The sequence below is a fragment of the Nicotiana tabacum genome, chromosome 24 (genome assembly GCF_000715075.1).
Source record: "Nicotiana tabacum cultivar K326 chromosome 24, ASM71507v2, whole genome shotgun sequence".
Taxonomy (NCBI): Eukaryota; Viridiplantae; Streptophyta; class Magnoliopsida; order Solanales; family Solanaceae; genus Nicotiana; species Nicotiana tabacum.
In genome coordinates, this window is record NC_134103.1 from 61277524 (window position 1) to 61293868 (window position 16345).

At 38.0% G+C, this 16345-nt stretch overlaps 1 protein-coding gene across 1 annotated transcript; it reads right to left on the minus strand.

The window, feature by feature from the left end:
* Positions 1 to 5342: 5342 nt before the first annotated feature.
* On the minus strand, positions 5343 to 6083 carry LOC142178172 (uncharacterized). Its single transcript, XM_075247502.1, has 3 exons — positions 5967 to 6083; positions 5692 to 5873; positions 5343 to 5529 (listed from the first exon to the last, which is right to left on the minus strand). Exons 1-3 carry the CDS (start codon positions 6081 to 6083, stop codon positions 5343 to 5345), a joined length of 486 nt encoding a protein of 161 aa, XP_075103603.1.
* Positions 6084 to 16345: the final 10262 nt, after the last annotated feature.

Consider the following 16345-nt stretch of genomic DNA (forward strand, 5'->3'; position numbering starts at 1 on the left):
AAATCGACCCTATTGGTCTCCACTATACCCATGTTCCGTAAAACTTCGTGACAACTGTCAAGATACTCCTGGGGATTCTCTGAAGGAGCACCACTGAAGTGAACATGAAAGAGCTTGATAAACCTGTCCAATCTCCATAAAGCCTCAGAAGACATAGCTAGCCCATCTTCGACCTGTGCTGCAATAACCGGCTGAACTAATCTGACTGGCTGAGATGTTGGAGCCTGATACTGGGGAGCTATCTGCTCTAGAGCGGGAGTGGTAGGAGTCTGGGCTCCTCCTCCATCCTGAGAGACTGCTGGTGCCATGGGAAATGTGCCAGTCTAGGCCACTCTCTCCATAAGTCCCACCAAACGGACCAAATCGTCCTGAAGCACTGGGGTAGCAATGAACCCCTCCAGAACCTGAGCTGGTCCGGCAGGAACAGTCTGGGCTGGAACCTCCTCATCACGCTCTATCTGAGGCTCCACTGCTGGGGCTGCTGCTCGGGCCCTAGGCTGAGCCCTGCCTCTACCTCGGCCTCTGGCACGGCCTCGGTCTCCACCTCTTCCCCGCGTAGGAGCTGTCACTGGAGGCTTTGGCTGTTGCTCAGCTGAGGAAGCGGTACGTGTTCTCATCATCTGCGAGAGAATAAGAGTAGACGAGTTCAATCAGTATTGAGAAAGCAAAATCGCACGACAGAGAAGAATAAAAGTGAAACTTGTTCCTAAACTTCATAGCCTCTGGAAGATAAGCACAAACGTCTCCGTGCCGACCCTACAGACTCTACTATGCTTGCTCGTGAATCGTAAGACCTAGGCAACCTAGTGCTCTGATACCAACTGTCACGACCCAAAATTTCCCACCGACGGGACCATGATGGTGCCTAACATTTCGCTTGCTAGGCAAGCCAACGTTAGAAAATCATTAAACCAATTCCTTATTTCAGTTCAGTAAATAACAATAATTAACTAAGATGAAATATAATAAGTGCGGAATATTATAAAACTGTATTAACTACTACTGCCCGGATCTGGAGTCACAATTCATGAGCATTCTAGAATTTACTACAAGTAATAGCCTGAAAAAAATACAACTGTCTGAATGAAAGAAAATAGTAGGACATAAAAGATAGACGGAGACTTCAAGGTCCGAGAGATTTTTAAGGCTTAAGAGCGCAGATTCGAGTTCTAAAACATAAGATTACCCTTTTGGGTCATCACAATAGCAATGGAAAAAGTCATCTAAAAAATATTTAAAGACATAGAAAATATCAACGTTAATGATTCGATACAAACTCCCATATTGCACCGATTGTTGGTTGAAATCTTGATGAAATCTTGTATCTTCTTGCCTTAGTTACTTCTCAAATCCTTTGTAGGTCATAAGTCCCTTCAAAAATGTGTTTCTAGCATAATTATACCAAGTAGCAACGCGCTCGGACGAAACTACCCTCTCTGAGCCGAAGTGAAAAAAGTTGGGCACTTATTTTGTACTAGCACGCTGCCCCATGCGCCGCACACATGGGGTTTTCCACGCCCCGCGGCGCGGTAGTGCATTTTTCTCAGAGTTGGAATATTTCTCAATTTTTGACATCCAGACTTGGTACTCGACCCCCGAAAGCAATCCCGGTTTAATCCCTTAGGCTTCTACTCAGACTTCAAATATTCAATTCATTTATTTTAGCTCTAAACTTATTTCTCAACTCGAAATAACATCTTACACAGCATAACACACGTAGTAAGTACAAAGTACTAACAATTATGCTCAAACATGATGAAAATGCAGAAATTAGAGTGTGAAATATAATAAAAAGTGAGTTCCTAACATACCATCACCGCCCAACCACCTAAATAACATTACAATAATGACAAAAAAATGACTACACTACACTATGCTAAAGTACATAACTACGAAGCTAAACTAGTAACTAAGAAAGGAAAAATCACGAAGTTATACTAATGGACTACTACTAAAAAGAAGAAGTTATACTACAAAACTAAATAAGTAACTGGTATGAATTGGACAACTTAAATTGCATCTAGTAACATAATAGCATGAGGTGGACCAATCGATTAGCACCCGGGGCCAACACTTCACAATTTCACAAAATTAGAACATGACCGCCCACTCCACACTCAACTTTATTACAAATTAATTACCATTCAAATTAGAAACAAATTACACACTTAATGTCATTGGAACATTTTATCAAGCACATAATAGGCACTAGTTTCAACGTATAATTTCAACTTAAGTAGGCTAGAACCACCACACATATAAACCAATAACACCACCCACAACAATCACAACACCACCACTTCTTAGCAATAGAACAAAAGTGTTCCAAATTGACACCAAACACCCACTAAATATTTGGCCATAAAGGCACACCAACCCAAAATTCATCAAAACAAATTTCAATATCACAAATACACAAAAACATATTCACCACAAGCATACAAGCAAAGCAAATCCCATAATAATCCATCATAAATTCAGCTAAAATCAAAAGCTAAAACTACAAACTATAACTACCTAGGGTTGAGAGAAGATGTACTACAGTAACTAGGTACTGTAAATAATTACTAAAATAAATAGAAATATGAGAGAATAAAACTTACCTTAAAGTGGGAAAGAGATGGGAGGATTTGAAGGTGAAAGACTTTGAAGAAGAATTGGGAATTTTGGGGTAAGTTAGAGAGGAGAGAATAAGAGAACGAGGAAAAATAGGGGATAAGGGGTCGAGTGATATAGAAAAGAGGTCTGGCATTTGGGGCGTTTACTTTATACAAAAAAAACTTTCCTTTTTTTTTGTTCTCAAACTTGCCGAATTTTGCACTATCGTGCCGCGGAGTGCGGCGTCCCGCGCGCTGTTATACTGGACTTTTTCAGATACCTCTCTTTTTGGTCAGACATCTATGTTATACCTAGTGCACCACGCCATGCGGTGCTCCATGCGGCACGCTGGTGTAATTTTCTCAGAGTCTCTTTTTTTTTTTTTTTTGCTTTTTTGCCACTAGATTGCTCCCCGGCTCCATTTTGCACTTTTTTGCTCATCCAATTTATGCCAAAACCTATACCTACCAATAAACAAACTCCTAAACACCATTAGTTCTAATCTACAACCAATTAAAATACACTACAAAATCAAGAAAAAAGGTTAGAACTAATTCTGAGTTATAGTCGTTAGCTTGACTCCGTTGCTTAGGCTCATTTGATCATTATGCTAGAGGATTGCCTGTAAAATCCTTCAATAAAGTATGATTTCAATCTGTGCCCATTCACTTTGAAGCTCTTCGTCCCTTCCTCATATTGAATTTCAATGGCGCCATACCGCGATACATGTTTCACCACATACTAACCCGTCCATCTTGACTTAAATTTTTTGGGGAACAACCTAAATCTACTATTGTATAGCAAGACTTTGTCCACTTCATGAAAATATTTTGGCTTAATCAGATGATCACGCCACCTCTTTGTCTTTTTCTTACAAATTCGTGCATTTTTATACGCGTCTAGTCTAAACTCTTCCAACTCATTCATCTGCGATAACCTATATTCACCTACAAGACTAAGATCAAGATTAAACAACTTAATTTTCTAATAAGCTTTATGTTAAATCTCAACAGGTAGGTGAAACGATTTTCCATACACTAATTTGAAAGGTAAAGTCCCTATTATTGTTTTGAACGCAGTTCTGTATGCCTATAGTGCTTCATCTAACTTCACAGACCAATCCTTACGAGAAGCACTAACCGTCATTTCAAGAATTCATTTAAGCTCATGGTTAACCACTTCAACTTGCCTACTAGTTTGGACATGGTACGGGGTTTCAGGTTTATGTGTGACCCCATACTTGGACAACAATGCAACAAACTGCTTGTTTACAAAGTGCGACCTATTTTCACTGAAAATCACTCGAGGTGTCCCAAAGCAGGTAAGGATGTTCTTCCGTAAGAACTCACACACCACTCGAGCATCATTGATTACAACTCCATGATGTCAATGGCCCAAACATAAAAAATTTCATATACCAGAATGTAGTTTAATGGCTTCTCATCCCTCTTGATAATGTTACCTACCCTTTGACACATGTCATATACAGCTACATACACCCATTCATCTTTGTAAAAAGTTGGCCAATAGAAATTGGCTTCCATGACCTTTGCTGCAGTGCGACTTCCGCCATAGTATCCTCTAGCTGCTCCATCATGGCAATGAGACAAAATGGTTGTCATTTCTCCTTCAGGTACACATCTCCGAATTATACCATCTGCACATAATTTAAACAAGAAGGGGTCACTCTAAAAATAACTTTTTGCCTCACTTTAAAGCCTTCTTCTTTGATCACGAGAGAGGTCACGAGGCAACCATCCACTAGCCAAAAATTTGGCTACATAAGCATACCAGGTCGGTCTTTTGGAGACCGCATCAATGGAGAAAATCTGCTCATCGGGGAACTCTTCCCCTATTTTCACTATCTCTACAGGAGATTTCTCAAGTCGATATAGATCATCTGCGACTTGATTTTCAGTGTCCTTTCTATCCATATTCTCTAGGTCAAACTCTTGAAGGACCAAAACCCACCGCATTAGACACGGCTTGGACTCCTTCTTACTCGGCAAATATTTCAAAGCTAGGTGATCAGTGTGAAAAATCATCTTATTCCCCATGAGATAGGATCTAAACTTGTCGAAAGCAAAGATCACAACAAAGAACTCCTTCTCGGTAGTAGCATAATCCACTTGAGCATCATTCAATGTTCTATTTGTATAATAGATGGGCCTAAACATCTTACCTTTCCTTTGCCCTAGAACTTCTCCCACAACTATATCACTAATATCATACATTATCTCTAATGGCTAGCTCCAGTCAGGTGTCAAAATAATCATCGCAGTAACAAGTTTTTCTTTCATCAATTCGAATGCTCTCAAGCACTCAATAGTGAACACAAATTTGACATCCTTCACTAGAAATGCAGTCAATGGCTTGGTAATACTTTAAATATTTTTGATGAACCTCCTATAAAACCCAACATATCCCAAGAAACTCCATATACTCTTCACAATAGTCGGTGGTGGAAATCTAGCAATTACATCAACCTTTGCTCTATCAACTTCAATGCCATTTCCCCCTTTCACCATGAAGTGACTCTTCTCTCAGTTAAGAACCAAGTGAGTGGCTTTTCAACGTTTGAGCACAAGTTCCAATTTCTTCAAGCAGTCATCAAAATCATCACCAAACAGAGTGAATTCATCCATGAATACCTCTAGGAATTTCCCATTTAGATATGAGAAGATAGACATCATGCACCTCTGAAAAGTGGCCGGTGCATTACACAACCCAAATGACATCCTCCTCTAAGCAAAAATTCCTGTAGGGCAAGTGAAAGTAGTCTTCTCAACATCTTCAAGGGCAATGGGTATCTGATTGTAGTCCGAGTACCCATCCAAGAAATAGTAGAAACCATGTCCAACCACCTTCTCGAGCATCTGATCAATAAAGGAAAGTGGGAAGTGGTCTTTCCTTGTTGCATCATTTAATCTCCTATAATAAATGCACATTCGTCATCCTATGACTATTCTTGTTGGGATCAATTCATTGTCTTTATTCTTTACCATTGTCTTGCTCCCTTCTTAATTATAACTTGCACATGGCTGATCCATTGGCTATTAGAGATAGGGAAAATCACTCTCACAACTAACAAACTTGATAATCTCTTTGTGCACTATCTCCTCTAGATTTTTGTTCAGCTTGCGTTGGGGTTGCACCAATGGCTTGATATTTTCTTCCAACAAAATTTTGTGCATGTAAATGGCTGGATTGATTCCTTGAATATCAGCTATGGTCCAGCCAATGACTTTCTTGTACTTCCTCAGCATCTCCACCAGCTTTTATTCCTATGCACCTGTCAAATAATTAGAAATAATCACAAAAAAATTATTAGTCTTAAGAAAAATATATTTCAAGTGAGTAGGGAAAACTTCCAGTTCCACACTAGGCTTAGACGCCTCCTTTTTGAGTTCCTCCTCATCAACTACTTGATTCTCAATCTCAAGAGCTTCATCCTCTTTCTTTATTTCAGGATCTTCATCCTCCATTATGCTAGACTGAGTAATACACCTCTGTAGAGTGTCCCCTACAAGCTTATCAAACTTGTATTTTTAGCTAACTCCCCAACAAAATCAAGCTTGAAACACGAGTAGGCAGATGCCTCATCACTGGGATATTTCATCATCCTCTTCATCTGGAAAACCACTTTCTCGTTATCCACTATGAGCATGAGCCGCCCCTCATAGATAACAAGAATTGCTCTACTTGTGCACAAAAAAGACCTCCCTAGAATTAGAGGCACCTCATTGTTCACTTTTATGTCCACCATAATAAAGTCTACGGGGAACAGAAACTTATCCACCCATACCTGAATATCATCAATGATTCCTTCAGGTAATATGGTGGTCTGGTCAGCTAGTTGTAAGGACACTGGTATGGATTTGATCACTCCAAGCCCACCTTCGATTTTCCTGAATGCAGACAAAGGCATTAGATTTATAGAAGCACCAGAGTCACATAAAGCCTTGTTGAATTTCTCACTGCTCAACGAGCATGGTATGGTGAAGCTTCCTGGATCCCCATATTTTTGAGGATTTATATTTTACAATATGGCACTACAGTGGGTATTCAACTTGACCACTATTGTTTCCTCTAGCTTCCTCTTGCTTGATAAAATTTCCTTCAAGAACTTAGCATAAAGAAGGCATATGAGTGAGAACCTTTGTGAAGGGAATGTTCACATATAACTACTTGAGCATCTCCAATAACCTCCCAATGCACTTGTCTAGTTTTTTTTGCTTTTTCTTTTGAGGGAATGGTAGAGCTGGAATGCGTCTTCTCTCTTCAACCACCTTTGTACCCCATTACTCTCATATTTTTGTTCTCCACTCTTTTGCTCCTCCACTGTATCTGTTTGCTCGTTTACCACCTCGGGATTAGTTTTCAGAACTGGATCAATCAATGTTTTGCCACTTCTTAGAGACACATCCTTGATCAATTCTTTTGGGTTATCTTCTATGTTAGAGGGTAGAGTCTCAGGATCCCTCTAAGATAACATGTTAGCAATTTGACCCAATTGTCTTTTCAGATTTTGAATAGCAGAACTGTGAGTATCAAACCTCTCTTCAGACTTGTTGAGGAAAACCTTCATGAGATCTTCCATACTAGACTGATTTGGCTATTGTGGCTGCTATTTCTACCTTGGCTGGTTCTAAAAAACTGGAGGTCCTTGACCCAGAGGTCCAGGATTATTCTACTGCCCCGAGTTCAAACTCCCGCTTGGTGAACTCCATGAAAAACCTAGATGTCTTTGGCCCATAACATTGAAGTTATCTCCACCTTGGTAGTTTCCTTATTATAGTTCCCCACAATATTAACTTTCTTAGCTGAAGCTTGACACTCATGAGTAGGTTGTCCCATTCCACAAAAACCACATGCTGCTTGCGGCTCACTCTACACCTTGGCTAAGGTCAACTTCTTTTCTCTTTGGCCATGGTGTCTATCTGAGCTTGCAATGATATGTTAGAGTCCACTTGGTAAACCCTAGCTGATTTTCTTCTGTCATTACTCTAAACGAGATTTTGCTTAGCATTTTCAGATATTCATCAAGGACAGAGACAATCTCCTCCGGGGTTTTATTCATTAACGAACCTCCAACTGCATTACTCAAAGTTCTTCGTGAGGAGGGTGTCAGTCAATCCCAAAAATCCCAGAGTTGCATCCACAATTCGATTCCATTATGCTGACACCTTCTCACTATCTCCTTGAATCTTAACCAAGCTTCGAAGACCATTTTAGTGTCCTCATGGTAGAAGTTATGGATTTCCCTTCTAAATTTCCCTTTTTTTTTTTACAGATGATAAGTATTTGTCAAGAAACGTTTTCATCATATCTTCCCATGTCCTGATCGACCCAGTTGGTAGGCTTCGATGCAAGTGCTTCGCATCATCCTTCAGTGAAAAAGGGAATGCCCTTAAGTAGACTGCATCTTTTGACACTCCATTGTATTGAAAGGTGTTTATGATTTCCTCAAAGTCCATCAAGTGAGTTTTAGTATCTTCATTTACCTTCCCTCTGAAGATACGGTTGTTTTGGATGGTTTGAAGCAAGCCTTGCTTTAACTCAAAATTATTTGCTGCAATGGGTGGAGTTCTGTTGTCAACAGTCACTGATTGTAGACTCATTTGGCATAGTTACCCAATGATCTGCCAGCCATGGGACCTACATTTTCGAATGCATCTTGAACTAGAGTCGGTTCAAGTTGAATCTTCGTCCTCCTTCCCCATCAATATCTCTTAGAGCTGCTTTAGCAGCTGCCCGTGTGACTGCTTCCCTTGCAGCCAAATCAACTCCATCATCTTCATTTTTAGCCATGTGTTCTTGGGTCGAAGATTGACCCAAGAAATCTTCGGTGAATCCTCTTTCTTTCCTCAGTTGTCGCAGGTGTTTCTCTAACTTCGGTTCATATGGTATCACTTCCTTCGAATAAGATCGAGTCATACATCAGAGAAACTAAGCTTGTTACCCACACATAAGTGAGAAGACGTGAATACAAGAAAATAAAATTCTTTCCTAAATTAACACCAAAAACTATGTTGGACACTATTGATTGCCAATCCCCGGCAACGGTGCCAAAATTTGACGAGCGCAAAACACCACATGGAATTAAGATAGTATAGTTTAATTATCGTCTCCACATGGATTAGATTTAAATAATATTTGAATAATCTCTAGATAATTGCTATCAAGGAGGATTAACACTTTGATTTGAATAATTATTAACTATAATTAACTAATAAATTAAAGCAATTATCAATTGATCACGGAAGACAAGAATTGAGAAACACAGAAATATCAGTGGGAGAAATAAGGGTAATTGACTAGACAATTGTAAGATAATTAACTCGGGATCCAATTCTTGAATTAGTTCACTTCTAAAATACTATTGATTCTCACGAATTCACCACATAATTAGATTACACTTGAAGTTAAGGTTCCTATTGCAATTAAACTTTAAATCCTAGAAATAATCCAATTGAAGCATTGTGAACAACTGCTATGAATATGATGATGGTTTTAGTCTGAAGGGTAGCTTTGCACGGATATTTCCTATTTTCTAGTTTGTTTAATAATTCAAGAGGCTCATTCGATTACCTAGATGAATCACGAATTTAAACTAAAGCATAAGATGCAAATAATTCAATATCGAACTCCTCTTTCGATTAAGCAAAATAATGAACAACTTCACAATATAGTTCAAAACCTCATCAATAAAATCAAGCAATTATCAAGAATAGAATCCCTAATCAAATCTTCAATACACCATGTCCATCAAAACCCTAAGAGAAAACTACTCCATAACAGTAGGATAAATCATCACAAATAAATTTAATTAAGAAAACATGAGTTTAATCAAAACCCGGGTATTGAGTTGATGGAAGAATGATGAATTCTTGTGCCTTAAAGTCTTCAATGCTTTACCAATGTTCCGTAGGTCAAAAGTCCTGTCAAAATCATATTTTTGGTGTATTAATACCATGTAGAAGTGGGTCCGGATAGAACTACCCTTTCCAAGCTGAAGTGGGAAAATTCTCCAGCAGAACTGCATAGGCATGGCGCGCCCTGCGGCGCACCATGTGCCGCTCCAGTGAGGAAGTTCAAAGATGTTACTTTTGTTAGAGATATCCAATTACACTGCCGTGCTACGCCTCGCGGTGCCCCATGCAACGCTGTAATGCAATTTTTTCAGAGTGGGATTTTTTCTCACTTTTTGATATCCAGACTTGGTCCTTGACCCTCGAATGCGATCCTGGTTTAATTTTTTAGGATTTTATTTAGACTTCAAAGCACCAAATTATTCAGTTTAGCTCCAAAATATCTTCTTAACTCAGAATCATCTCCTACAAGGTATAAAACACATAATAAGTGAAAATCATCATCATTTAAGCTCAACACAAACAAAGTACAGTAATTAGAGTGCAAAATGTGGCTAAAACATGGTTTTTCAGCATACCATCATCCAACAACACAATTAACAACATAATATCGGCAAAAGTAAAAACAGCTCAAGTAATATTTTATCATAATAAGAGGAGAAATAAGCATGCTTTTCAAATATATCAGTTAAGGCATCAATTCTTCCATAGTACTCATCTAAACATGGACTATCAATTTAGAGATACCACCCTATGCCTTCATGACAAGTTTACATGACAAGATCAACGATATCGCAGTTTAATCATCAAGTATACCAAATCTCAGCATATGTATAGTCAGGGGCGTATCTAGGGGGTTCCATTATGTATAGTAATGTTATATTTTTTCAAAAAATATTTAAATATATGTGTGTGCGCCCATGCTCCAAGTATTATATGATGTGATGGTTATTGAGTATACCTCTCTAGGTGAGGTTGTGAGTTCAAATCTTATGTCAATCTTGTTATTTTTTCCTTTTTTCTAGAAGTAGACTCCCATGGGAGATGGGCGTGTCTGGTGTTATTTTTTGCGTATTAATTAAGTACTTTTTCTTTTTTATTTCTTTTTTTGTTTGGTTAATTCTTTCAAAATTTTCACACATTGAAATTCCTATTCTTCTTTTGTCGTTGTAAAATCTTATATGATTAAACAAAATGTGTATATTAAAACTAGTAGCAGTGTATGATGTAGCATATAGTCAATAGGCTCAACTGATCTCAATATTTTCAACATGAAAAATAGATATAGATGTAAGAAATTACTATTTAAAAAAACAAAAATTTGAACTTGTAGTTCCAAAAGTGCAATGGGTACGCAATCGTAAGAACTAAAGGTGGAACCCGTAAAATTTATATTCTGGATCCACATCTTCTTAGTAGTTCACCCATCCTGCCAAAATCCTGGATCCGCCTGGCACAAGTAACCCTCAATCATCAAACACACTCACACTCAGCACTATACCGGTGCCTGACATAAGTCCCTCACCAAAGCACATCTCATGTGCCTGCACGCACAGGTTAATACCTGACTCCGAAGGGGCGGATTCGAGCCCAAGCGCTGATCGGATCAAAAGTCAACGATCAATATCACTCAGCCCAAATGGGGCCTGGCGCACGCTTCACCTCACTATCAATACCACTCAGCCAAATATGGCACCTGGCGCACGCGTCACCTCACTATCTATGCTAATACGACTCTATGGCCCAAGTTCAGTCATCAAACTGCTTAAGTCTCAAAATGCTCACGTCTCACTGTACTCAGCTCACCCTGTGTCACACATATAAGAATACCAACAACATGTGAGGTAGCATATAAAGAGTGCACGGAGATAAAGATATAATACGCAGATATAATGTCATGACTGAGAATATGACTAAAATTAAGGCAAACAACTCAACATAGCAAAAATGTCCTTACCATGTCTCGAACAGATAAGCACATAGCCTAGACATGATTCATAGCATGAATAATAGCTCATGCAGTCATACAAGTAGAGAAAACACGGTAACAAGGAGGAATGATAGCAAAACAAGTCATATAATAGCCTAAAATCTACCCGGATCTTGAATAACCATGGTTCACGCATATACGCTTGTCACCTCGCACGTGCGACACCCCAACATATAACAAATACCATAGCTAATGGGGAAATTACCCTCAAACCAAGCTTAGACAAGATACCTACCTCCGAGAGCGAGAATTAATACTCCAAAAATCCCTTGCCTCTTAAATCAGCCTCTGAACGGGTCAAATCTAGCCAAAAATAACTCATAACATCAAACAAAGCCATATGAATCAATTCCAAATAATAAAGCTTCGATCTTTATTCAATTTTCAAAAAGTCAACAAAAGTAAACTCTGGGCCCACACGGTCAAAACCCGAGTCAAGGGGTAGATCCTGATTACCCCTAACCCCACGAGTCCAAATATATGATTAGATATAAAAACCGAGTCCAAATCGACTTTCAAAACCTTAATTTTTATTTTCTTAAGTTGTAGGAAAAATTTCTAAATTTTCCTCAAAATTCCGTGTTTTGGGTGTTAAGAATCCATATAGTCTTGAAATAATAATAGAAATATGTAAACATCACTTACCCCAATTGCGAATCTTGAAAATGCGAGAAATGGCTCGCAAATGCGAACTAGCTCCCTCAGTTTCAGTTCTCGCAAATGTGACAAGGAGAGTTGTAAATGTGACCAAGTGTCGCAAATGCGATACTCCCTTTGCAAATGTGGATGTCGCAATTGTGAAGCAGGACTTCACAACCTATTATCACAAATTCGAACCTTCGCAATTGCGAGCAGACCATCGCAATTGCGATATCTGCAACACCATAAAAACTTGAGGCCTTACCAAAAAACTTTGAAACTCTCCCGAGCCCCTCGGGTGTCACGATCCAATTCCACCAAAGGGGTCGTGATGGTACCTAACATTCAAGACTAGGTAAGCCAATCATATTAACAACATTTAATTCATCAAAATATGATATGATAAGAATGAATTAACATAACAATGTAAATAGCGATAATATGAGCCAAACATGGCAATACACACTACAACTTTCCAAAACCAGGTAATACAGAGTCATGAGCTCTAACCAAAATACATAGCAAGTCGCCCGACTGGTCGTTTTGAGCTTTAGCGTTCCATTCGGTAGTTTGAGACTTTGAGTAGCTTCATATTATGTATTATAACTCGTGTGTATGGTTGGTTTCAGTTTTCGAGCGATTCGAGATTGATTTGGAATAATGATTCTCATTTTAAAAGCTTTAAGTTGGAAGAGTTGACCAAGGTTTGACTTTTTGGGTAAAAGGACTCAGAGTCCGATTTTGATTATTCTGATAGGTTCGTATGATGATTTTGGACTTGTATGTATGATCGAATTTGGTTCCGGAGGTTCCTAGAAGAATTCGACACTATTTGTCGAAAGTTGACAATTTGAATAACTTAAGAGTTCATAAGTTTGACCAAGAGTTGAATTTAATGTTATTGAACTCCAATTGGTGTTCTGAGACTTTGGATAGGTCTATATAGTTGAATTGAACTTGTGTGCAAAGTTTTAAAGTAATCCGAAGTGTTTAAGTGTGATTCACACACTCTTTTGAAAGAATGAAGATTTAACAACTTAAGAAAAATTCTATTCGGTTTGAGCCTCGATTCTTTGTTGTGATGTTATCGTGAGTGTTTTGAGGCTTCAGATAAGTTTGTATGATGTATTTGTACTTGTTGGTATGATTGAATTGGGTCCCGAGGGTCTCGGGTGTATTTTGGAACATTGGTTGAGAAACTAGTTAAGGATTTGAAGTTTGACCATGGTCAATATCAGATCGATATGACCTCTTTTAGGTGTTTTGAGTGCGCAAGCAGGTTTGTAGTGTGTTTTATGATTGAAATGCATATATGGTTTGTGTCCGGGAGGTTTCAAATGGGTTTTGGGGTGCTAAAATGAAGATTTTCTTATTGCTGGTTTTTTTCTGGTGTAAATAATTACGAATATGCCATTAAATTTTTAGATTTCTTTTCAAACCTCAAAACATCGTATCTTCCTCATTTTAAGGCCAAATTTGGTGATTCAAGAGGCTATCTTGGGTGTAATCTCGCAAATATCGTGTTGGTCTTATCAAAAGTGAGTTTCGGGATCATCTAGGACCTGAATCGAGCTGTGATAGCTGCTGCATTTTTTTCTTGTTTCAAAATTTAGTTACTTTTTCTCACAAGGTTTTAGAGCTCGATTTTGGGCGATTTTGGAGGGGGTTTTCATATAAAAATATTGGATTTGAGCTGCGGGAGGCGAATTTTAGGGAAAAAGCTATTTCTGAGGGTTGAGTTGGCCTGATTGAGGTAAGTATCTTGCCTAAATTTGTATGGGGAAAACTACCCCTTAGGATTTGGGTTGATTTTGCTATTTGTGTCATGTAAAAACCTTGTACGCAAGGTGACGAGTGGGTACATGGACTATATATGGTATTTGACCGGTTTAGGTTATCTAGACTCTTTTCATGCCGTTAATTGAATTGTCATAACATGTTATCTCTCTCATTGTTAATCCACTCTTACATGCTCTATTTGACTTTGTTAGCACTTGTTCTACCTCTTACTTGTTATTTTGCTCTTATATACTTTAGTTAAAGTTATTGCCTTCCTTATTGTCTTGTTACCTCTTAATTGTTGAATCACTTTTAATTGAAGTTGTTATTTTGTGGAATATCATCTTGTTGAGTTATTGGTGTTGAAGTTGTAATAGCCGTTATCATATTGAGGCGAAGTTGTTAATTGTTGAGATACCTTTCCTTGTTGAGCATTCTTATTTATTTTGTTATTGTTGAAATTCTTGTACACATTGTGGTTGAGCCATGGGCTATTTATTGTGGAAACATTGGTGTTGTTGACTTTGTGGCAAGTTGTGGCATATGGGCATTTGTGGCGCGAGTTGTGATTGTGTTGTGATATTGATATGCATGCGGTGGCATAAGGCTAGGGGTTGATACGCATGCGGTGAGATAAGGTGGGCTTGATACGCGTGTTGCTAGTAGGGGAACTACTTGAAGCCACGCGGTGAGATAAGGTGGGCTAAAACGTGTGTAGCTATTTCGAAAAAAATGATTTTCAAAATTAAATATAAGGCTCATGCGGTGATATAAGGAAAGATTGTGATTGAAATTGTAAAATGTGAATACGAGGCAGTACCTCGATTGTGATTTTCATTTTACATTTGGAACAACTTATTGATTTGAACGGTCACTGTTCTTCCTTCAATCATTCATCTGTATTTTGATTGTGTTTGGTTATTCGTTGTTATCCTGGTGTTGGAAAGATTGTGGTTTCTTGTGTGAGTCATACATTCTACATGATTTATTGTGTTGCTTTAACATGTCAATCTGTGCCTCCGTTATAACTTGGTGAATTGATTGTCAATGTGAATTTAATTGTGTGGAGTCACTATATCATATTCTGTTGAGTTGTTGGTAACATAATAGTTTAAATAAAAGAATTATTAACATGCTTTTTTCTATGTGCCTCTTAAGATAGAACTCGTTATCTCACTCGATGCCTTATTATTCTAAATGGTTATCGCACTTTCACTATAATTGAGTTCTTAAATTATACTCATCACCCTATTAGGTGTTTACCTTACTTAAAATTGTTATCATGTTTTTCTTTAACAAATTCTATATTTAATTCATTAATTTAACTGATGTTTTGCTTTGTTTAAAATGATACTTTTACTCAATTTTATTGATTTCTAAGCAAAACCCATCCGATACTTTGTTTCGTATAAATTGTATATTATTTTACTTTACTTGATTTCTAAAATAAACTCATTATTTCATTTGACACCTTACTTTATTCAATATTATTATTATTATTATTATGTTTTATGGTGTCAAATATATGTCTCGTTCATCTAAATTGATATTTGTCATGGTCGCAAAGTACATGGCAGCACGTGGGCTTTGCCGTGCGAAAGTGATTGTTATTGCGGGCACGAGGTGCCATATGTATAAGATTTGGAAATTGTAGTTCATGACTTGTGGTTTATGAGGTGTGGTGCCTCGGGGTAATTCTTGTTGTAAGTCAATGCATTTGGAGTGATTTGATTATTTGAGTTGTCATCCATTTTTCTTTATTTGAGTTCATTTACATCTCATCGATGTTCTGATTATATTGTTTCTTTATTACTCATTTACTACTTGCTGCCATTTGTATTTTTATTACTTTATTGTTGGTTCTAAATCAATAATCTTTCCGCTGTTGATCTACATTGATGTTCTTTCCATTGTTAGCTTATATATATCTTGAACAGGTTTCTATGTCTAGTAGGTGTCTTGACCTGGCCTCGTACCTACTCTACCGAGGTTAGGCTTGATGCTTACTGGGTACCGTTGTGGTGTACTCATGCTACGCTTCTGCATATTTTTGTGCAGATCCATGTATTCTGATCGTGTTGTTGAGAGTTGCATCTGTGCGGCTGGAGACTTCAAGGTATACCTGCTTGATGTTCGCAGTCTCGGAGTCATCATCTTACTTTATTATGCTACTGTTAAATTGTAATTCAAAATAGTATTGTGTTTAGAAATTCTAGTGTGTTTCACTAGTGCTTATGACTCCGTACTACCGGTTTTGGGAAATATATAACTACTGGCCGCTTACAGATATGTATGTCATTTAATGATTTATGATTAATGATAAAATAGTTCAATTCTGTTATTAAGTCAGCATGTGTTAGGCTTACCTAGAGTTAGAGACTAGGTGTCATCACGACATCCTAAGGTGGAAAATTGGTGTCGTGACATCTTATTAAGTACAATACTGTTTGAAAGTAAATACAACAGT